The sequence below is a fragment of the Plasmodium gonderi genome, assembly GCF_002157705.1.
Source record: "Plasmodium gonderi DNA, contig: Chr10, whole genome shotgun sequence".
In the NCBI taxonomy this organism is placed as follows: domain Eukaryota; phylum Apicomplexa; class Aconoidasida; order Haemosporida; family Plasmodiidae; genus Plasmodium; species Plasmodium gonderi.
This window is the reverse complement of record NW_021628935.1, coordinates 1,257,476-1,281,958: the sequence shown is the minus strand read 5'-3', so window position 1 is coordinate 1,281,958 and position 24,483 is coordinate 1,257,476. Positions and strand designations below refer to the sequence as shown.

General features: G+C 32.5%; 2 protein-coding genes across 2 annotated transcripts; one reads left to right on the top strand and one right to left on the bottom strand.

The window, feature by feature from the left end:
* Positions 1–955: 955 nt before the first annotated feature.
* On the top strand, positions 956–6,310 carry PGO_102660 (hypothetical protein; the record flags this gene model as incomplete). Its single annotated transcript, XM_028688296.1, has 1 exon — positions 956–6,310. One exon carries the CDS (start codon positions 956–958, stop codon positions 6,308–6,310), a length of 5,355 nt encoding a protein of 1,784 aa, XP_028544097.1.
* A 1,349-nt stretch (positions 6,311–7,659) lies between these two features.
* Positions 7,660–22,929, bottom strand: PGO_102650 (hypothetical protein, conserved; the record flags this gene model as incomplete). Its single annotated transcript, XM_028688295.1, has 1 exon — positions 7,660–22,929. One exon carries the CDS (start codon positions 22,927–22,929, stop codon positions 7,660–7,662), a length of 15,270 nt encoding a protein of 5,089 aa, XP_028544096.1.
* Positions 22,930–24,483: the final 1,554 nt, after the last annotated feature.

The following is a 24,483-nucleotide window of genomic DNA, read 5'->3' as shown; positions in this document are numbered from 1 at the left end:
GAAATTATTTTACCCATACAAATTTCTTAGTTTTACATACCCTATTTGTTACATCTACATTTCGAAACAGAGAAAAAGCATAATTATTGTGCGTATCATAAACGTGACAGCAAAGCCAAAGGGTTTTTATTTTTCTACCACATTTATATTTTTCAAATAAACGAAACACATAGGGGGTAAACCAAGTGTGAACAGTATTCCATGTCAAACGGAAAGGAAATAAAAGATCATAGAGCAGAAAAAATAATGCACATCAAAGTAAAACTGTACAGCATTTCGACTGTCGTTACAAATGGGAAGAACCGTCCCAAAGGAGTACCTTTGCACATATAACCCTTAGGACACAGCTAGCGAAAGCTGGCATGCAAACACTTACCTTTACTACACACCAGCTTTGCATTCTTGTTTCTGTGGTATGCACTTGAGTATGTCTAAACGCTTAAGTGAATACAATCCACTGTCGTTCATTTCAAAGTGGGCCCCCTTTTTATTTAAAAAGCAGTTGTTCCAAAGTTTATGAATAGGCAGAACATTTTTTATTTAGCAGTTTTTAGAAATTTTATGAACAGTCAGAATATAGCCTTTTTTAGCAGTTTTTAGAAATTTTATGAACAGTCAGATTATAGCCTTTTTTAGCAGTTTTTAGAACTTTTATGAACAGTCAGAATATAGCCTTTTTTAGCAGTTTTTAGAAATTTTATGAACAGTCAGATTATAGCCTTTTTTAGCAGTTTTTAGAAATTTTATGAACAGTCAGAATATAGCCTTTTTTAGCAGTTTTTAGAAATTTTATGAACAGTCAGATTATAGCCTTTTTTAGCAGTTTTTAGAACTTTTATGAACAGTCAGAATTTATATGTTTTTTTTTTTTTTTTTTTTTTTCCCTTACTTTTTAACCCTGACAAGTGCACATACACATACACACACCATTTGCAAATAGGACACGAAACGAACTATGGAGGAATCAATTTGCTCGAACGAATTTTGGAAATGTGAAAATGGCTCCGACAATGAAGTCAAAATGATAAAAGGTGCTAAAAAAAAAAAACACGCTGAAGACACGACAAATTTAAATGGTCAATGGAAATATATGGATGGGTTCACAAAACATTTACATAGAAACAATAAAGGTGATCAGATGAAAAATAATGCAATCGGTGAGGAATACGAGATTGGGAAAGGGGAATCTTCCAAATTGAAAAATAGAATGAATGGAAAGAATGGAGAACAAAGAACCCTTTATCATAGGGCAAGTTTATACAAGAGACGAACCCTTTATGAGAGGCCCACTCTTTATGAGAAACCATCTCTTTCTGATGGACAAACACACGGGGGAAAAATCCATCCCAATAATTCCCCATGTCAAGGAATAAAGGACAGAAATGAAATATCTAAATTGTGTGAAGTGAAAGAAATTTCACAACTAGGTGAAAACAGAAAAAAAGCGTTAAAAAATTTTAATGAATTATATGCTGCTAAAGGATGTAGCATAACAAAATCTTTAATTGAAATATTTAACATAAATCCAGAAGACGAAATTATTTTGTTTATTACACAAAAATATTTACATATATATGGGCTATGCGTTCCTTGCTATAAATTTAGTAGAAGCACCAATTCATGTACACATAAAATTAAATGTAAATGGTGTCATCATTATACTCATATAAATAAGAATTCTTCATTACATCCATGTAAAATGTTACATCTAAAAAATAAATGTAAAGTGTGTACACATTTAGCAAAAAATGGGTTCTGTCCACATCTAAATCAATGTCAATTTTGTCACGCCATTGATCACTTGTCATCAAAAATACGACAAAAATATTTTTTTATTTTATATGATTTATATGCAAAAAAAAAACATGTAGATATCATTTCCAAAGAACTTCTTTATAATCTCCAACAGGTAAAGAGTAATATTAGCGATCGTCGTCTTTCTCCCATTATTTATAATGAACTCATGCACACATGTAACACTTTTCAGATGGAAGGTAATGTAAAAGAGGGTAGAAGTGTTTCTGAAAGGTCAAGAAACACAGTGGAAGAAACATGTCATGAGTGCAATGAAGAAAACAAAAAACCATGTAAAACTTATTTCATCCATAGGAATGACAGTTCCTTCTGCAGGATAAACAATAACAACTGCCATGATTGTCACAATGAAATTCACGAAAAAAAGAATTCAAACATGTACTTTAGAACATATCTGCATGATAGAAACATGTGCCAAGTATGTTTATACATAAATGAGGAGAGTTGCCCTTGTGATGAGCGTAGTATTTATTGCCACCATACTGATCATATATCTTATCATATCAAAATGAAAAATGCTCTAAGTGTATGTGCATCATCTTTGCTTGGCGAATTTTCGGATGACAAACTGGTTACCCTTGAGATGGTTCATGGGGTAGCATCAGTTGCTGCTGTGCCTTTCTTCAAAGCAGATCCTGATCCTACATCGGGTAACCCTGATCCTACAACTGATAATCACGATCCTACAATGGGTAACCCTGATCCTACAAATGATAATCACGATCCTATAGTCAAGGATCCCACTTCCACCAATGACACTTCATACTCTTATCGAACCACCTCAAGGAGAGATCACAGATGGAGTCAACCAAACCACAGCAGCATGAGAAGGTATAAGCAGTTAACATATGATGATCTCCTGAGAAGTGTAAGGAAAAGGAGCCCACAGAAGAACAAGGGAAGAAGTATATTCCAGAATGAATCTGCTAAAAGATCTGCACACTCAAGTAGTCATAGTGTAAATATAAAGAGAGGGAAAAGAAAAATAGAGAAAATTGATCATACAGAGAATAAAAACAATAGTGAAAGAAAAATAAGAACACACAGAAGTTATAATACACATTACGTAAACAGGTATTATATGCATCACTTAAAAAATAAATCAGTTGATGAAAGTACATTATTGACTGACAAGAAAGATGAAGAAGAAAGAAATGATCAGTTAATTTTCAGGGAATATGGAAACGAACTTATCAATGTTGGCTCAATTCAGATAAATGAAAATATAAAACATAGTAGTAAAAGGATTCTAAAACAGTATAATGAACCCAATTTTTCAAAAAGAGGCACAGAAGAAAATGTAGATACATATTTTTCCTATAAAGCAAAAAACATCACGACAAAATTTGTAACATATAAAGATAACGATTCAAAATATGTAAATAAAAATAGAATTGCCAATGAATCATACACGAATTATAATCATACCACTAGGAATAACAGAGGAAGAGAGGAATCAAGTGACAACATGAATTACAATAATGGAACAAATGAAAAAAAATCACTCAGTCCAAATGATCTTGAAATGAGGATACAACAGAACGGATATACCATTATTCATAAAAACAAAAATGAAGGCAATTTCAGAGGAAGTAACGTCTCCACAAATATGGATAAGTCTATCAATAATGAGAATGAAGTTAATTACTTCGAAAAATGTTCATTTACATCCACAAGTCAGAACAGCAAAAAAGTAAATCCTTTGGATTCTCAGGAAGAAAAATTTTACATGAAAGACATAGAAAATGTTACTAAATTATCTCTTAATGATGTTCATAATTTTTTTAGTTATGGTAATGGCCATAGTGATGATGGTGAAGGAGGAGGAGTGCAAGAACAGGGGGAGAAGGACGTCAAAATAGAAGAATCAAATAAAAAGGTAAAAATTATTCAAAATGTGCCAATACATAATGCATATCGAACGAGAAGCACCTTGGGGAACGATAGGGTCAGGAGCAGATCTTTTGAGAAGCACAGGAATGGCCATTTCGATAGATCTTTTGAGAAGCACAGGAATGGCCATTTCGACAGATCTTTTGAGAAGCACAGGAATGGTCATTTCGACAGACCCTTTGAGAGGCACACAATCTGGAACCTCAGCAGGAACAAGATTATGGAAAAAACGTGGAGAAAAACAAAAGTCATAAGTGGTGAATTAACGGGATTATATTCACTAGAAGAACACAATACATACAAGTGCGTCCCGTGTTCGTTTTATTTTTCAAGTGGATGCAATTACTCAATCCATTGTCGAAATTGCCATCATGAAGAACATCGAAATTCTTCTAGTTCCATGTGCTATTACCAAATGTTACACAGAACAAAGAGATGTAAACCTTGTGTTGATTATTTTAATGGCATGTGTCAACATAATAAAAACATGCACCCAAGAAAAATGCATGAATGTGCATATTGCCACGATCAATCACACAAAGGACAAATAAACATATTTGCAAAATCGAGGAAGGATCGAAAAGGAAACGGTTCCAATAAATTCACCATGGAATCGAAACATCAATTAAGTAGATCAAGCCAATTCACAATGGAGTCGAATCATCAGTTAAGCATTTCAAGCTTATCCACGCTTGCATCTGAACACAAAGATCATAGTAGTTATGTGTGCAATCTCTCCTTGGGCACATACAAAAAATTAATTTCCAGGAAACGAGACAAGAGCGCTTTATTAGACCGGTTCGACAGGGCACATAACACAAGTGAACAACCGATTAAGAAGAATGTATGTAACTCAAGAAACAGAGAAAGTAAAGAAAATCCAAAGGAAAAACCAAAAACCACCCTTTCTTCATCTCGCTCAGGAGGAGGGGTATATTCAAGTGAATACAATTCAACATGGAGAAGACAGAAAGTCGATTGGCAAGAAAAAAAAAAAACACACAAAGATCATGTGAGAATATCAACAGAGCACAAGGAAAATGATCATACTGATTCTTTGATTAAAGATATAACTTTTGAGAAAAAATGTAAAAATGATAGTACTTATGGAGAGGTGAGGACCGATAGGAAATACATGCATCCTCATGGGATGAGAGAAGTGAGAAACACTCCTTCCAGTGACAAACAATTACTTCTGGATCACAGCGTGAACCACAGTCGGAACCATATCAATGTTAGAAGTGGCAGTAGAAGTGGCAGTAGAAGTGGCAGCAGAAGTGGCAGCAGAAGTGGAAATAGAAGTGGCAGTAGAAGTGGCAGCAGAAGTGACAGTAGAAGTGACAGTAGACGTGGCAGCAGAAGTGACAGTAGACGTGACAGTAGACGTGGAAACCGACGAGGACACTTCATGAAGTGGTTCCAGAGGCGCAACTCATATTTGCATTTTAAGAGGAATGCAGAAAATGAATTGGCTTCTAATAGAGGTAGAAGAAAACAATGGGAGAGACAAAAGCAAAAGAGTAACTGTGATGATATCCAATATTCAGATGAATCATCAAAAAGAGCAGGAAATAACGAAAAAAAAAGATACAACGAGTTGAGAAGAAGATATAAGCATACAAATGAAAGTACTAAAGATTTACCCTTCTTTCGAAATCAATTGAGTCGACATGAGAGAGGAGCTTGTCACCCATGCGTATATTATTTTGTTGGTTTTTATGGATGTTCAAATGGTAAGAAATGCTTAAATTGTCACCATGAAGATCACAGGAACCCTCATTCGTTATTTCATCCCTCGCGACTTTTACACGTTAAGAGTTTGTGTATACCGTGTGATAATTATTTTAAGGGAAAGTGCAACAGACCGATGCATACATGTGTGTATTGCCATCATGATTCCCATGCAATTGGTGCAAAATGGGGAAGAATAGATAAACAAAGGGAAGGGGAAGCAAAGGTTGGAGAAGTAAAAGAAGGAGAAGTAAAGGATGGAGAAGTAAAAGATGGAGAAGTACAAGATGGAGAAGTACAAGATGGAGAAGTAAAGGATGGAAAAGTACAAGATGGAGAAGTACAAGATGGAGAAGTAAAAGAAGGAGAAGTAAAGGATGGAGAAGTAAAAGATGGAGAAGTAAAAGATGGAGAAGTAAAGGATGGAGAAGTAAAAGATGGAGAAGTAAATGGGGAGAAAGAAAAGAGGGATGAGGCAAAGTCAGACCAAACAGAAGCAGATCGCACAAAAGAAGATCAAACAAATCACACACACAATGCAGATGCACCCCACAGCCCAGAGGAAAAGATGAAAAAATTTATCTACGTGAAACAAGTTGGGTACAGAGACATAGATGCACATGATATGGGTGTGTGTCACCCGTGTACCTTCTTCTTCTCAGGAAATAATGGATGTATGAAAAGGGGTAGAAGATGTCCAAATTGTCACAACAAAGATCATGCAGATATTCACTCCTCTAGCCATCCGTCCAAACTGCTACATTACAAAGGAATATGTTACCCTTGCGTGGGAAACATGAAAGGAACATGCAGACGCAATTCTTATGAATGTATCTATTGCCATAATGAGGAACATCTCTCCGAAAAGTAGAAATGGATAAATAAGAAAAATGATATAGATTCAGTTGCTGAAAAAAAATAAGGATACAAAAAAGGAATTACCATAATGAGTCACTTGTCTCCAAGGATCAATTGTCATAACGTACACCTTTTTTTTTTTATTTTTTTTTTTTTTATTTTTTTTTTTTTTTATCTATGATTTATGAGAGAGATTTGATTAATTGGCTTCCATTACATCACTTGTTTAGATGGAGAACTCCGTTTGGGTTTAAACCCCGGGGGGAGGGGAAGTCCCCTTGCAAGGGATAACCAAATCGTTCAACGAATCAGTGGACATGCATACATATATGCATATAGCCGAGGGAGTAAAAAAAAAAAAAAAACATGAATTAAGTCATTTGGAGGCAGTTTAAACGCTTGCAAATGAAGCTAAAAAAAAAGTTCACAACTCTAGAGCTGTCTCCAGTTGCACAGATTAATTCTCACCTAGAAATGCATCTTCGATCGAATCAGTCGCGTACGCATCAGGGACAAAAAAAAAAAAAAAAATCAAATCAACAAAATTGACAAAACCAGCGAAATTGACAAAATCGACAAAATTGACAAAATCGACAAAATTGACAAAATTGACAAAATCGACAAAATTGACAAAATCGACAAAATCGACAAAATCATCGAAATGTTCATCTGTAGTGTTATATTAAATTGGGGAGAGAGAAATTCACAAATCTGAACGTAGCACAACACTATTTGGAGGAGAACCACCTGAAAACGACATGACCCCAGCAGTCTAACAAATTGTGTGTATTCAGATGACTTCACGAGAATTTAAAAAATTAACAAAATGGGGCAAAAAAAGGACAAAAAATGGGACAAAAAAAGAGGGAAGAGGGTTCCGGAATGCAGATACACATGAACCCCGAACCCGTGTACAATCGATGATCCTTCAGGGTCTCTCCACACGCACCCAACAGGAGGCGCATATGCAGAGTTGCACACTTCTGGAATAATGACTCAAGCATAAAAAAAAAAAAATACATTTTAAGAAGTTGAAGAAGAAGAAGATGGAATAAGAAGATGTGAACAAAAAGGTACTCCAAGAAAATACCATGAATTCGACTGTGCAGGCAACACACGCACTCAGAAAAATGCAATACACAAAAAAAAAAAAAGTGATAAAATGATAAAATGATAAAACGATAAAATGATAAAATGATAAAACGATAAAATGATAAAATGATAAAACGATAAAATGATAAAATGATAAAACGATAAAATGATAAAACGATAAAATGATAAAATGATAAAATGGTAAAACGATAAAGTGGTATAGTGATAAAGTAGTACGCGTGAAAATAACACATTTTCAGCAACCCCCACCTACGATATCGGTGGTGGTATTTTGGGAAGAGTTAACAAAGGAATATTTGCGAGATCAATGAAATCATATTTCTCCGCACAATCAGAATCATTTAATTTGAATCCTAATTGTCTCTTATCATTAGGAAATTCACCTTTTCTTCCTTCACCTGCCAGGGTGCCGTTTTCAAATGGAATCATCATCTTATAATCATGAATTATACGTGAAAAATGGGAGGAGGGTATAATCCTCTTCTTTTCATCCATGTGTGTTCCATGAATGTGCTTGTTCTCTTTAACTATTTTTTTTTTTTTTTCTTCTTCTTTTGTAATCCCCACGTTTGTGTAATTTCGTTTTATTTTATTTTCCACGAAATGACTTTTCACATTCACCTTTTCATACATAAGAAGAACTTCTACTTTATTCATGTTTTCTCCATTTTTCAAAGATGTAGAATTAGTTAAAGGAATTTTAACCTTTATCTTATGCTTTTTCAAAAGAATATTTAGCGGAATTAATGCACTTGCAATGAGGCCTTCTTTCTGCGTTTTCCATACATGTTGTTCCATGGTGGAGGAGAAATGGTTATATCGAATGTCATCCCTACCAATGTACTTTGCATCTTGCTTTTTCGATTCTTCTTCTGAGGAAATGTTCCAAAATGAAACATCATGAAAACATATCTGAAGAGACAAATTTTCTAAGCAGAATTGCAAAAAATCAGAAGAGGTAGATATATCATGAGTGTTCACAAAACGATTTATTTCTTCCCTTCTTGGAAGAGACAAAACAACTGCAGTGTTTATATTTGAATAATTATCAATGCCAAGTGGTTTACTCATAGCTTGAATTTTGTTTATTGTATACCCATATTTTGGACTTATAAAATTCTGGAATGTAATATTATTATATGTGTTGAAAATATTGTAATTATTACTCAACATAATTTGAAAAGACATTGAAAATTTCCTTTTTTTAATTAAACATATTGGATTGAGTAGTTTCTTCACTTTAACATAAAGTTTGTATGTAAAATTATTATTATCAACTAGTTTACTTTGATCTATTTCCATTAACTCTTTTTTAAATGTATATTTTTCCAGATCCAGCTGCTCTGATTTATATTCCTTTTTATCATTTTTTTTTCCACGCATCATAAATTTGTTCATTTTCTGTTCATACTTTTTATTCACTATCGGATCTGTATAAGATTCGTTTTTTAATAAATTATACTGATATATGGATGTCCTCTTTTTCTTATTTTGTACACGTTTTGCCATATCCATATCAGTAGTTTTACTTCTATACATTTCAGATGTTGCTACATCACTGTCATGTTTTTCATTTTTCAGGGCCATTATATCACCTTCTTGAGACTTTCTAGGGTCATATTCCAAGTACTTTTTTCCCCTCTTGTATGTGTAACGATTATCTAACTGTTCATATTTTTTTTTTAGCTCTCTTTTGTGAAGGTGCAAATGATGAGAACACATTCTCATTACTCTAACTCCACAAGAGACACATCTGTCTATTTCTTTTGTGCTCCTATTGGAGAAATGACGTCTACTAGTATTCATCCCTTCTAATTTTTTGTATTCCAATTTTGCACTCTCTATATAGGGAAGAACAGGTAATCGCTTTTTACCATTATTTAATCTATTTGCAAATTCATTCACGTGATACATTTTGTATGAACTAAAGGGACTATAAATATGTAAAGGAGATCTGTTCTTCTGTTTTTCATTCCTCATTGTGTATTTATTTTCTTTATAAAAAATGTTCATATCATGTAGAAAAAGGAATATAAAAAAGAAACTTTTTCCATTTTTGTGCGTATGCCACTTTTCCCAATTGTTTAGTAAAAACCAATCCCTTTGATTCACTGGATTTATTTGCTTCATTTTGTCTTTCATTTTTTGCTTAAATTTTCTCTCGTCCTTATAATTCTCATAAGAAGAGTTTGTGTTATTTCCTGTACATACTCTTGTGAAAGCAGAAAAAGAAGTGCAAGAAGATGTTGATGAAAAAAGGTATGACATTTGTCTGTGAAGTTTTGAGCATCTATGGGAAACTTGATCCCTTATCCCTGGATTGCATGATTCTATATTCCTGCTTCGGGTTCTACATCTATCGTTTCTGTCTAATGCAGTTCTACCAACCGGAGATGTAAAAGCAATTTTAGAGGATTCACTCTGAGCCTTTAGCATACATTTCACAAAGTTAGACCATTCAACCATTCCCAGTTTGTGCATGTTATTATTGAGATAATGTTCAATTTCCAGAAACAGATGTTTCATTGATTTTGCAAAGTGTGATGATAATTTTCTTAACCCTATAATTAATAAAATATTTTTCACAGGAAAGTATAAAGAACTATCTGAACCTATAAAATGATTTAACAATCGAATAATGTAGGCTACATAAGTAGCATAAATGGAATTATTCAAAGCATTAATCAAAATATCTACATTTACATATTTCCTATAGTTTACTTTTTTCAACACATCACCAAAAAGTTTATCATTAACAGATTTGTGTAGCATCCCAATTTTCTCATTTAACACATGTTGATTATTTTTATTTTTTTTCAAAAAATATATTTTTACAAAATTGGGTATAGGAAAAAAAAAACCATTCTTTTTATAATATCTTTCATCTTCATTCTTATTTATTACATATTCATATGAGACATATCCAATGACTTGTCTTTCTTGGCTTTCCTCTTTTTCATTGTCATTTTTGTCATAGAAACATATAATTGCTTCTTCGTTTTGTTTTTTTTCCTCCGCATTTTTTCTAGAAATATTCTCATTTATTTTAACTTTTTCATAATTATTATCATCTAGATGTGGTACAAGTGCCATCTGTTCAACTTCTTCCTCGGGATAAACATCCGTTTGATTTTTATAACCCCTTGTAACTTCATCATCATCAGAAGAAGAAGAACCCTTCTTCATTTCACATACACCGTCTAGAATATATTTTTTGTCTTTTTTTTCATTTTCAAAAAATATGGATTTTCCATAAACAGGTTGAAAGAGGTTCTCAGAACAAAATATTATATCTTCATTTTCATATAAAACATTTTTGATTTTAAAGATGTGTTCACCAATCGTAACATCTTCTGATATATGACTCAACGATATTAGAGCCCTTACAATTATTTTCCCTTCAATATATGAACAGTTCTCTGCTTGGATAAGTTCCTTGTGTTTTATTTTTAAATTGTATACATTTAGGTATCTATCCAATATATGTTTTTTTTTTTTTTTTTTTTTTTTTTTTTTCTCGCTTGTTGAACTTTTGGGGTTTACTTTTTTCTCTTCCTTGGCTAGCTGGATGTCCCTTCCCTTTTTTTCTTCCCTTGATGCGTCTGTCTCTTCACCCAATTTCTGTAATGATTGTTCGACCTTCCCTTTGTATTTCTCTTCTTGTCTGCCCTCACATGGTTCACTCCCGTGTATCCCTTTTGTCACAACTGCACAGTCTGCTTGTCTATTTTCATCATTTCCATCATTTCCACCATTTTCATCATTTCCATCATTTCCACCATTTTCACCTTTTTGAAAGATACTGTCATGGGAGAGATTTATTTCTTCCCAACTAATCATTTGTGGAATGGATCTTGAGAGCAGAGTGTATCTTTCTACGGAACCCTCAGGTTGGGCAGCACTCCGCATAGTTCCATCTATGTAGCAATTCTTATCATTTGTGCAACATCCATACCCATGTTCATGATAACTGTCAGGATCCCATTCATTGTGGTTACCACCACCACTACAACCATCACTACATCTATCAGGATCTGCATGGGACACCTTTTCATACACCTCTACATAAACAGCTATGAACACATCCTTTCTTCTCCAAGTGTCTAAATTTTTTCCTTCTTCTCCTCCTCCTCTCAGTTTCTGAAGCAAATTCTTAAGGAGGCACATTGACAGAAACAGTCGGTTAATTCTTATGTACATGTGAGTGGAGATATCCCTAGATGTGTTCATATTTCTGTCTTTATCTTTGATTTTGTATTTTCTTTTCTTGGTGTATTGCCCCTTTGGGTTCTGTATGTATTCGTTTTTTTCTCCTTCTTCTCCTTTTGTGTCATCTCTCAGAGTTACGGATTTCGTTTCAGTGCATTCATTCTCGTTATTACATCTACCATGCTTTGTTCGCTGACTAGCCAAAGTAAGAACCTCTTTGTCATTTTTTAACAAAATGTATTCACCGCTCAGATTTCGATTCATACAATTCGTTCCATTTCTGCTTAACGTATGAGAAACTTGTGAAGCAATCAATCCATCTGTTCGCTTCCTATCATCAAACCTTGTGGCATTACAATTTTTCTTTACCATACTGTTACTGTTTTCACATGCACCATAATGAACCGATTTTCCATTTCCACAATTAGTGTTCATTTGTAAAGAGATACTTTTAGTTAACTCTTTCTTATTATGGCAATTTTCAGATACGTGCATGATAGAAGAATTTAATCTTACTATTTCCACTGGATGAGAGTTTGCCTCAGCCAATTGTTCAATGCAAAATTTTCGATTAACTTCTCTATGCCTTGTTTCAAATATGGGTTCCGTGGAAAACATTTTCTTCCGTTGATAATAAAACTGTACATCTAAAAAAAGCATATTTTTATTACTCCTATCTAATGGAATGAAACATAAAATTTTATGACTTTTCTTTTCTTTGTTGTTCATAATTGAAAACATTTCCAAAATATGCAAATCGGCTTCAGCTATGCTTTTATTGTTATGAAGCAACTTTAATTTGAAAATTTCTTTATTATTTTCGAAAAGTTCAATTATGTCTTTTTCTCTTATAGTTGAAAATGTGTGCTCAAAGAGGTAATTCATATGTAATGAATCATTACCTTTTTTTACTTCTCCATCTAACGACATGCTATTTTCTGTGTAAATATTTTCTATTATAATTTCTTTCATTGCAAAGCAGCAAAAATAGCTAAGAGATATAATTACACTTGGATCAACGCACTCTTTCAACTGATTCGAATTATTCTCCTTTCTTTCCTCTTTTTCTTTCTCTGCACAGTTTATGTCTTTCATTTTATGTAAGAAGTTTCTCATCCCTGTAAATTCCTGTATCAAGATCCTAAAATTATGTGTGTAAAATTTGCTTCGATTAAAAATTGGCATCAGTATTTTTTCCCATTTTCCTTTTATATAATTTCTGAACATCTTTACAATTTCCTCTTTCGAAATTTTGTTTCTTTCTGCAGGTTCTCTTCTTCCCTCCATCATTTCTAGATTCTTCAGTTTTTCCAGTTTTTCCATCTTTTCCATCTTTTCCACCTTCTCCATCTTTTCCATCTTTTCCATCTTTTCCATCTTTTCCATCTTTTCCACCTTCTCCATCTTTTCCATCTTTTCCAGTTTTTCCATCTTTTCCATCTTTTCCACCTTTTCCATCTTCTCCACCTTCTCCACCTTCTCATTCTTAAAGTCTGACAACCCAAACTTCCTAAGCAATGCCTCACACTGATTCCTGCTTACAAATCCATCGTGCAAGGCCATGGAATTTACCCATTCGTAGGCAAAGTTATATACATAATTGTAATTCGAAAAGGAAATTTTACCCTTTTCATTCTCGAAAAAATTAACAAATTGATTTACATGAATCGATGCAGAATATTCCCTGCTGAATAGGGTGCAAAGTTTTTCATTCAAGAGAAATAAATTTAAATGAACCCCATTTGTGAAATCTTCTTTATTCAAAATAAAATCCTCTGGTATGAGATGGTCTAGTTGCTTTTCTTCGATGTTTAGAAGCAGATGACATGCACTTTGCATTTCTCTTTTTGCGATATCCTGTTTGTTTACTCGTTTGATTCCATAAAACATTTGTTCAGGTGTCAAATGGCTTATCAATTGCAAATTAGCTAGCTTGATAAAGAAAAAAAATAATATTCTTCCCATGGTTAATCTGTTAAATTGGAAATTGAATAAGTATCCCGCAGATGAATTTTTTACACTTGCACAATTTCCACATGAGAGTTTATTATTCAGGTAAAAAAGTTCTCTTTTTTTTTCTTCCTTCGCATTTACATCCTCTGACTCTATGAATCCACATGCTTCTTCTTCTCTTGATCTGTTACAACTTCTTGAGAATCCATATTTTAACTTGGTCAATCCATTTGTGTGCATATCTCCCTTGTCGTTCTTCTTATTTTCATATAACTTACTACTTTCTTCACCTTTCTCTTCCATTTCATTTGTCTTCTTCCATCTGGATTGTTCCATTTTGGATCGCTCCAGTTTGACACTCCCTTTGTTTGGATATTTTATTTCGTTAAGGCTATTGATGGAATAGCTCAGGTTGGCCCCTTGTTTATTACTCGATTTGTGATGCATTTCCCTATGAGCTATTCTTAACAAATTAGGGAGGTTGATATAAGCTTTCAAGATGTAAGGACCTGGTTTTCCAGTTTCATATACCTCAAATTTTTTACAATCATAAATAACACAGAACTTGTTTAAGGGCTGAAAAAAATCGTACAATTCAGCCCATGAAAGAAAAAGTCCATGGTAAGACAATATGTTTTTGAGTTTATCACAAGATATTAAATGTTGCTTATCCATTGATTCGAAGTTGTTATGAATAATGTGCTGATTCTTTGTAAATATGTTCTCATTTTTTCGAAAAAAACTAAATAATTTTTCCCTCAAATGTGCATTATAATATTTACCTTGCTTGTACAGGTCATTTAGGAAATTTTTTATGTTAAAAAAATTATGACATGAATTTCTCAAATGGAGAGATGTCATGTCTACTATGAAGGCGTATCTTCTAACATATATTTCCATGTCTAGTTTAGAAAATATATGATTAAAATTTTTGGAAAGTATGTTAATAAAACAATCTTTTTTATTTATATGTGAAAACAATCGATTAACATTAAGTCCTGTTAAAATACATTCATTGAATAATATTCTTGTGTACATATTACACATGAACTTTGTAAATATTTTATCCTTTACAATATGACATTCTATAAACTTATGATTAAATCCACTCACATCAGATAACACCATTTTGTTAAATGCCATGATATATTTAACAGTTTTTACATAAAGTTCATTCCATTCTTGATTATCCAAGTTTTCTTTTTTACAAAGAGGAATATTCCTATCCAAGGGTACATTCTTTTTTTCTGGTGAATTTTTTCTCTTTTTACATGCACTCAGTTGAGCCCCTACTACATCTGCGTGATGAATCTTTTTCGGATTCATCAGGTCCCATATCCTATTATGATAATCATTAAAAATAATAACCCCATTTTTTTTCCTTATGATATAATTATTTCCCTCTAAAAAATTCCATAAATTTAAAAAAAAATCATTTACTCTTATGTCCAATGTTTCAAATATGGTATATATTTTGTTCCACTCCTTCGAGTCAAAACTACCTGACCTGGTCATAATATTCTCTACATGATGCAAAAAAATCGTTCTTGCATTATTCTTTTTATAATCAAATGGAAATACATTTTTTACATAATGAATATATTCATCTTTATAAATATGCACTACCTTTTTTAAAAAATCACACAGAAGAAGTAGATATGGGTACACCATATCTTTGCATTCCTTATTTGTAAATTTTGTAACTTCATATGATATACACACTTCTTTATACACAAATGGGAAACCATACCCCTTGCCTTGGTCCTTCTTATCTCCATCATCACTCAAATTCATGCGAACGTTCGCATGTATATTCGCATGCACATTCGCTTGTGAATTCTTCTTTCTCGATTTTTTCAACTCACGGTGTTTTTCGTTTTTTTCCATCTTCTCTAAATAATGCTCCTTCAGCTTTTTCCTGTAGAATATCCACTCCCTTTCGTGAAAACACACGTCAGTCAATTCATTCTTTGCTACCTTACAACAGAAAACAAACAGATAAAAATATTCTCTGATGTATGTTACAACATATTTGATTCTTTTGAAAAATTCGACAAGTGATTCTTCTTCCTTCTGTTCATTTTCTGTACTTTCTCTACTTTGGCCTGCTGAGCAGACCCCTCTTCGGTTGCAATTGCCATTTAAATTGTAACTTCTCAAGCTGTAACTTCTCATGCTGGAATTTCTCATGTTGGAATTTCTCATGTTGGAATTTCTCAAGCTGTAACTTCTCATGTTGGAATTTCTCAAACTGTAACTTCTCGCGCTGCAACTTCTGACGAAGGGAAAATCGGAACCACGCAAAATGATCTTCCTTATATTTGCTACTTCACTTCTAATGATGCACAAATTATTTTTGAAATTTTTAGAAAACAAATGTGCCTTTTCCTGCAGAAAACGCTTCAGTGTCAAAATCTTCTTCTCCTTACAGTCTGCATCTGTTTGCAGTGAACGAGCCCTTTCCTCAGGATCTTCATTTTTATACTTCAATTTGGACACATTTTTATTCAAGAACGATCCATTTATGATAATTATCAACCTTAAGAAATCTTCCCTAAAGGAATAGTCATCGTTATGTTCATACTGATACAAATCCTTAGTCTTGCAAAATTGGCAAAAATCATAAAAGCTATAAGTATTGTTCATGTAATCATCCATATTCAAAGTGTTAATTTCGTGCTTCAAAATGTCGACAAAAAAAAAATACTTCACAAGTTGCCCACCTTTCAGTATACCTTTCTTGGAAAAATAAAAGAATAAGCTATACAATGGTAGAGAAGAAAATTTTTGTATTTCTCCACTTTCGCCCAAACTTTTCTCTTTCGAAATGGAAGTATTTCCACTAACACAAATTAATCTACATTTAGAGGAAATATTGCTGACTCTGTTACCACTTCTTACATGATGTGTCTTCTTAAAAATGTCTAACTCTTTTCTCCTCTGTTTAACACTATTTAGAATCATTTTAGAATCCTCCTTTACATCTGTCTGTGCAGAATAAAACTCAAAATTAATTTTATTCCAGTTTAACCAATATGCCTCTATACAATCGTAAAAAATTAACTTGTTATTTACGCTAGTAAAAGAAGTCAAATCATATGTTAATAAATTTGAAAATAACAAACGTATGTAACTTTTTGAAAAGTTTAAATTCAGTTTTTCAATTTCTTCATAAAAATCGCTATAAGTGAAAATGTTCTTTTTCGAAAATATATCTATGCCTATGTTTCTTTCTTTTAGTAGGGAAAAAAAATCTTCCAGTGTGCTACCTGAAAACATATTTCCTCCTACTTCTTCTTTTAGTATGTGTCTTTCGATGATTCTCTTTATGTTGTGTGCGTGGTTGATTGCAGTTAGATTTTTCAGCCGATTCGAGGAATCCCCATTTTGCAGACGATTCACTCCACACAGATGTGGTTCAAATTCTTTCGTCTCCCATCTGTTCGCTTCCATTACGTCCTTAGCCCCTCCAACATAACATCTACCAGATGTACACTCCTTATCATCTTCCATATTCAGAATTACCTCACGTACATACCAATTCAACATACACGTAGCAATGTCGTATGATGTGTAAATACCCATCTGATCGAATAGTTTCAGTATGGAAACTTTATCATTCTGTCTTTTCCTATCATCATTTCTTTTTCCAAAATAGTGAAATAAACACTGGGATATATATTCCACTGTTATAAATCCGCTTACAATTCTACAATACAAAATAATGAGTCCATTTTTATAAGCTTTCTTTATACCTCCTCCATGCATATTTATATTTTTCCTCTCAACTGTATTATTATTACACCATTTTCTCGTGTTCATTACATACAAGTGTTTCTTCCCATGTACATTCAAAGGTGTATCATAATCAGCTAGACTTTTAGCATGGATGTGAAAAATTTTTTCATTTTTCTTTTCTGAATCGTTAGAATTGTCAAGTCGGTTGTAATTACTATTTGTCTCTTCCATACAGATAAGAGATCTTTTCAATAATTCGTTTTGAAAATCTTCATTTGTCAAATCCAGATTAACCATTCCATTTTTCTTCTCTTCTAAGGAGCAGTTCCTTTGAAATGTGTTTGCAATGAATTTTTCTGGATTCACTTTCAGTGGAGATATATCTTCCTTACCATTATTTTTCAGCGTAAAAAAAGTCATAATTCTTTTTTCACTTTTGTCCATTTGTATATCTACATCGCTACTCTTTGATTTTACTTCACCCTCTGTTTGGTTTTTTGTTTCAATTTTATATTCATGCATATTACTTTCTACCAGTATCTTTTCATTCATATTACCTGTGTGACACCAAGAAACGCTGCTTTCATTACAAGATGATATGAGAACACTTTCACAAATCTGTGTCTCTTTTTTTTTATTATAACTATTTTGATTTTCTTTTCTTAGTGGGATATGTTCCTTTTGTTCTTGTTCATCATCTGTGAAGTTTGGTATACTTGGGTGCGTGATCTCTTCCATTTGATCCCGTTGATCATGCTTCATTTGTTTATGGGTTCTATTATCAGGTTCATTTTCATCAACCTTGTGCTGGCACACATACATATGGTAAAGGGTTAGGAAGAACGTCAAATTAACAGATTCGATACCTTTGATAACACTCACGAGGATTTGAGTATCCTCCCCTGAATATTTGCATTGTGTTTGCAATATATATTTAACAAGAAAGAACAAGTCGTATGTTGTAAAATCATTATTGCTATATCTAGAGAGCATAAATTTGATGGAATGTAAAAATAGTAGAGATGTGCATGAACAGAGATTTTGGTCGTTTTTTAAAAAAAATTCTAAATTTTCATTATTGGTGGGGGACGGAGTTCTTCTTCTTCTTCTTCCTCTTCTTCTACTTCTTCCTTCATGGTGAATAGTAGAACTTGTTAACTTCTCAGAGGAGAAGTATTTTTTAATTTTCATTGAATAATAATTCTTCGTTTGTAAACTAATTTTTACTAACTCATTTTCTAACGATTCCAGAGTTACCTTGTGCATGTAAAAATAAGAGAATAATTTCAATAAAATATCGTAGCCATAAACCATATTTTTCAGTTCTTCAACACCCTTTTTTATAATTAAAGAAGAAAATGCAGAAAAATAAATTTCACCCCTCTGTTTGTCATAAAATAATAAACATAATTCATCAAACACAGTTGAGTCTACGAATACAATTCCTACATCTTGAAAGAATATAAAAAATTCTTCCTTGCTTATATATCTATCATCATCAATATATAAATTATCTAAATATTCACACACATCATTTAGGAACATTTTCTTCTTATTTCGAATGAATAATTTACCTGTTAACTTTTCCCACTTGTTAAATATTTTATCGATGTATTCTTCCAATTGTGTTTTCAAAATGTATTTATCATTATTTACAATTGATTTTTTTTTCAAATCTGCTATCATATGATCAACTGTATATTCTTTTATTCCTCTTAACAGCAGCTCATCCTTGATTAGTTCTATTTCTAGATAAATTTCTGAATTTTCATCTTTCATTCCTTCTATATATCTGCTGTCTTTTTTAAATTTATCTGATAAGTACATTTCTTCTTTCTCATTTTCATCACTTTCAAGGATGTATCTACAAGCGGCTGATATGTCTTCACTATTGGTCTTTTTAACCAAATAATTTGGCATTTCCAATACATTGTTTACTCCACGTGCTGTTTTACTTTTCCTAATCACACTAGCAATTACATTAGTACTATTAGCGTCTCTGTGTAAAATTTCTCTTTGAATTTCATACATATAATATTCATTATTGTTCAAACTATCAGAATCATAAATAAAATATTGCTCATTAATGGAAAGAGAGGATCTCACATCATCCACAGGATCATCAGTAGAAGTAGAGGACTTTTCTACACCTAACTCATCATCATCCCGTTGTATTAAAGCAGAACTGATTGCAGATTCTTTCATATGATTATCTTCATATAACAAGGAATATCTCGTCGTTTCATTATCATAATTTTCAATATACTTTTCACAAAATTGATGAATTTTTTTGTGTGTGCTTTTTTTCCCTCTCATCAAAATAATTCGAAACATAAAATTGATATCTTCGTAGAAGCGAAAACTCATTTCGAAATATTTTTCAAGACACATGATGTCTGTATTATGGTTAATCTCTTTGATTGGAATTTTTATAATTCCAATGCAATCTTTCTGATTTTCGCTAGAGTACAAATTTTCACTCGCATCCTTAACGAGGTTAAGCTTGTCATGGTTGCTTTCTCCAGATTTTTCAAACTCTCCAGATCTTTCAAAATCTCCAGATCTTTCAAAATCTCCTGATTTTCTGTCTTGGGGATCATTCCTCCAAACCTCCAGTATCACCTCCCTTAGCTCAATTAACTTCCTTTTGGAACACAGCAAGATGTTGAATATTTTCTCATCCACCAAACTGAAACTTTTGTATTCATACTTTTCATCTTTGTGAAACCTCAAGCATATAGATAATTTCTCAAAGTTCCTCTTTGACAGATTCATCATTTTGTGTATATAGATGTAGAGCACATCCTCTGCACTGCAAGTTTTTTCTGCTGAAATTTCGTTCGCTTCAGAAAATGCTATTACATCTTCTTCTGCATCGTCTTTTTCTGCTTTGTAATCATGTGCATCTCCAATTTCTGCTTCACCCCTCTGTGCTGACATGACTTCGTCTGCTTTTCTCTCATCTACATGTTCTTTCTGTGCAGCGAATTTCATTTGGGGCCATTTATTCAATGATTCCCACTTCTCTTCATCACTCATTCGGGTTCTGCTTTCATTTCTTATCCCAGGTACACACTGATTGGACTTACTCATCTTACAACCCTGATGAATGTCATCCTCAGGTGAGAAGAAAGGTATCCCATTCAAACGGAACATCTGTTCTGACAAATGACAAACTTTTCCACTTATTACAGGTTCCGTTAAGGAACGTCCCTTTGATTTCTTTTCACTCTTATAAAATAATTTTTCTTCCTTGTTTAATATTATCTGAATGACAATGTGTAAAAAAGTGATGATACTTGATCGCTTGACGAAACTGGTTAAGCATTTTTCCTGGAGGTATATCTGCTTTAATGGTATTTCCACACTAATTTGTGACATAAATGGAATTTCTGCATATCCAAGAATTTCACAACAATAAGGAATAATGAATGGATGATTAAGCATCTTAACAATATTCCTATTTTTTTCTTCTAATATGTTCATATTTGATGAACTTTTTTTTTTTTTTTTTTTTTTTTCCTTTTCTTCTTTTTCATTTACAGTGGCGCATAACAAAAGGGGTAACTTTTCCATGTTATAAAAAATTTGTCTATCCACCTTATAATGTAAATCTTCACAAATCTCGATGTAATTTTCACTCACGTGTTTACTTTTTAAAAGAAATTTATCATAGATTATGGAATTATTATTCTCGAGCATCTTTTCGTCATGCACTACTACCTCCCCCTTTCCAATTTGAACAAAACTACTGTTGTTATTTTTTCTTCTACCTTTTTGTTTTTTTGCTCCTTCTTCGTTCACTTCTTTTCTTTCTTGTTCTCTTCCCATATTAAACAAAACAAATTCTTCACCCTTTGTTCTTAACTTGTATCTATTTAAATCGTTTTCACTTTTGCATCTTCCACGTTTTTCTGTACCCATTCGATTAGACTCACTTTTATAAGAAATTGGCACACAAATAGATAGGTAGAAATCTTCATAATTTTCCAATTTCTCTTTAAAAAATTCCTCTACCTTTAATCTTGAAAAATGTATTATAACTTCTGTCCAATCTTTCTCTTTTCCAGTATCACTTGAATACCTTTTTGCAATTGTGTATCGTGTATCTAAGAATTCATCCTCCTTAGACATTTCTGTGTCTATTCTGTTCAGAAAAAATGAATCGTTCCTCCGATTACTATTATCTTCCTCCCCCTCCTCTATGAAGTAGTGTGCATCTATTCTATTTAGAATTCTGTCTTCACAGGAATCTATACATGATCCTCCATGAGTACCTATTCGTGCATTATCACTAACGATGTCTTCATCACTGGATGAAATCTCTTTATCACCAATTGAACGATCTACGTAATGATCACTTTTTAAACCATTTACACATTCATGTTCTTTCATTTCATAGCTCGCTTCATAACTCATTTGCATTTTACTATCATTATTTGCATTTCTCCTATCTGCTAAAATGGAAAATATTTTCCATTCTTTCTCTTTCTCATTTTCCATTTCTTCCATTCCTATGTTAACCTTACAATGGTTACTGTTTCTTTTCTTTGATTTATCGTTATTATATTCATTCCTCAACGCTGTAATGAATGAATCTCCCAATATATACTCGTCCTCATCTTTAGAACTGAATGAACTGTGGAACTTATTACTCATCAAAACATTTTCAGTAATTCCTCCTTCTTTGTTACATTTATTTTTAATTTCTTCAAACGGTAAGGAGAGAATTGTTGTTCCCTTTTTTTCAACATTTTTCACATCACAGTTTTGTTTTTCTACTTGGCTCCTTCGTTCATGTAATAAACTCATTTTCTTATTTTTCAAAATGATTCCATCACTTAAAGATAACTCTCTTATTTTCTTCATCTCGTTAAGTAAAATAGAATTTGTGCGATATTCCTTTGGATCTGATAAAGCCATTCTCTGTTTTTCTATTTTCTTTTTTAGATGTAATATATTCATCCGATGGGGCCATTTATCATAAACAATTTCAAGTGGAATAATCTCTTCATGTTTACACATTTTTCTATTTTCTTTCTCTGCTACTGTTTCTGAAACTTTTGCTTCTTTCTTTATCTGTTTATTTATGCTTAAATGTTGGAACCTTTCCTTATTAACTTTTTTTTTTGCATTCACTTGGTTCTCTTCCAAATGGGTATTGGTACTGGCATGGCATGGATTCATTTCTCCCTTTTGTCTACCACTTTCGCTCGGTTTGATATGATTTCTTCGGGTCATTATGCCATGGTCATCATACATAGATTCACCTGTCTCTGCTCCTTCCCGCCTGAGTAAGTCGCTTAACCTGGAAGACTCATCACCTTGGAATCCTCCATCTTGTACAGATGAACCACCCACATGAGCATCTATAAATCCACCCCTTGCAGAATCACTAAAACTGCTTACTAATTCCGGGAGGATTCCCGGATTGTCACTAATTAACTGATTAATAATTTCGTACTCTTTCAATTCATTTTGCATAAGTTCTTTATTTTTTTCTTGCAGCTCCTTTATCTCTTCTAATGTCTGTTTACTTTTATCCCTACCTATGGCCAGGACATTGAACAGGGTACTATCGATGGATGAACCCACACTTTCACATTGTTTATCATTCATTTGATTTGAGAAAAGTTATTGTCTCTATTAGTTCAGCGGTGCACACGCATGTGTGAAGCCAAAGAGAGGCGAGTGCTTACCTCCTAAACTTCCTTTCTGACGAATAAAAAGTAAATCAATAACAAAAAAAAAAAATATAATAATAAAAATGGTACTAAAAATGGTGCTAAAAATGGTGCTAAAAATGGTGCTAAAAATGGTGCTAAAAATGGTGCTAAAAATGGTGCTAAAAATGGTGCTAAAAATGGTACTAAAAATGGTGCTAAAAATGGTACTAAAAATGGTAATAAATATAATATAAAATTACACAGTTAAGTGGTTGTGTAACGAATAGACAAGGTTTCAACAAACTCTCCGAATACATATAGCACAAATATCTTTCTTATCAAATGGACGTTATCAGAAAAAGAAAAAAAAAAAAAAAAAAAAAAAAAAGACAAGTTCTTCAGATATAATTTTATATAGAAACGCAAAAAGTGAAGAAACAAACAGGAAAATACTTTAAGGTGGATGGAAAATAAAAAAAAAAAAAAAATGTTTCGAAAATGGGTATATAGCGACAGGGCAAACTGGTATACCAACCTTTTACAACAATGATCGAACAAAAAAAGAAAGGAAATGGAAAATATATATCATAATTTCCATGAGAATAACAAAATAAGTGAAATAATATAGGATGAAAATTTGTTTAAAAAGTTTGCTATTATCATGTATCAATGTGTTGTTAAAAAAGAGAGAGAAAAAAAAAAAAAAAAAAAAAAAAAAAGGTATATGTAAGTCTTGGTTTACAGGTTGTACATGTTTGCACCTGCACGTTAATTCGTTCTTTGATAAGGTCTCTTATTTCCTTATGTTTTCCCATCGCACTTGTATGCTCATGCAAAGGGGGAGAAAGAAGGGAAAAAAAAAAAAAAAAAAAAAAAAAAAGTCTATTGTTTCATTATGAGAGATAAACTTGAAAAACTCAGGTGCACAAAAAAGGCACAAAAAAGGCACAAAAAAGGGCACAAATAAGAACACAAAAAAATGCACAAAAAAAAGAAATGAAATCATTTGTGTAAGTTTTTTCATTTATTCATGTTTACTAATCGTGAAATTAAAAAGGAAAAAAAAAAAAAAAAAAAGTATAAAAAAGCCGTTTCTTCCAAGCCACGTGTACATAAGCTTACACTTGCCATGTGGTATGAAATTTTTTCTTTTTTTTTCCTCCCTTTTTCCTGTTATCAAAAACATATTTTGAAAGGATGAAACACTTTGTGCATAGACGTGTAAAAAGAAAAAAATCAAATCAGAATAACGTGAAACGAATAAATACATTAACAATACATGTGCCCGCACATAAACCTTTCGCGTGCACAATTACACCGAACATTTCACCACAGTGAGAGAATTAAAATATCATTTCAAAAAAGGGCTAATATAATCACACACATTCATAGGTACATGCACATATATATGTATATGCAAATGTATATGTTTTTTTTTTTTTTTTTTTTTTTTTTTTTTTTTGCTTAAATATTAATACAAGCGTTTTAATGCGTGAAGCGCTTTGTT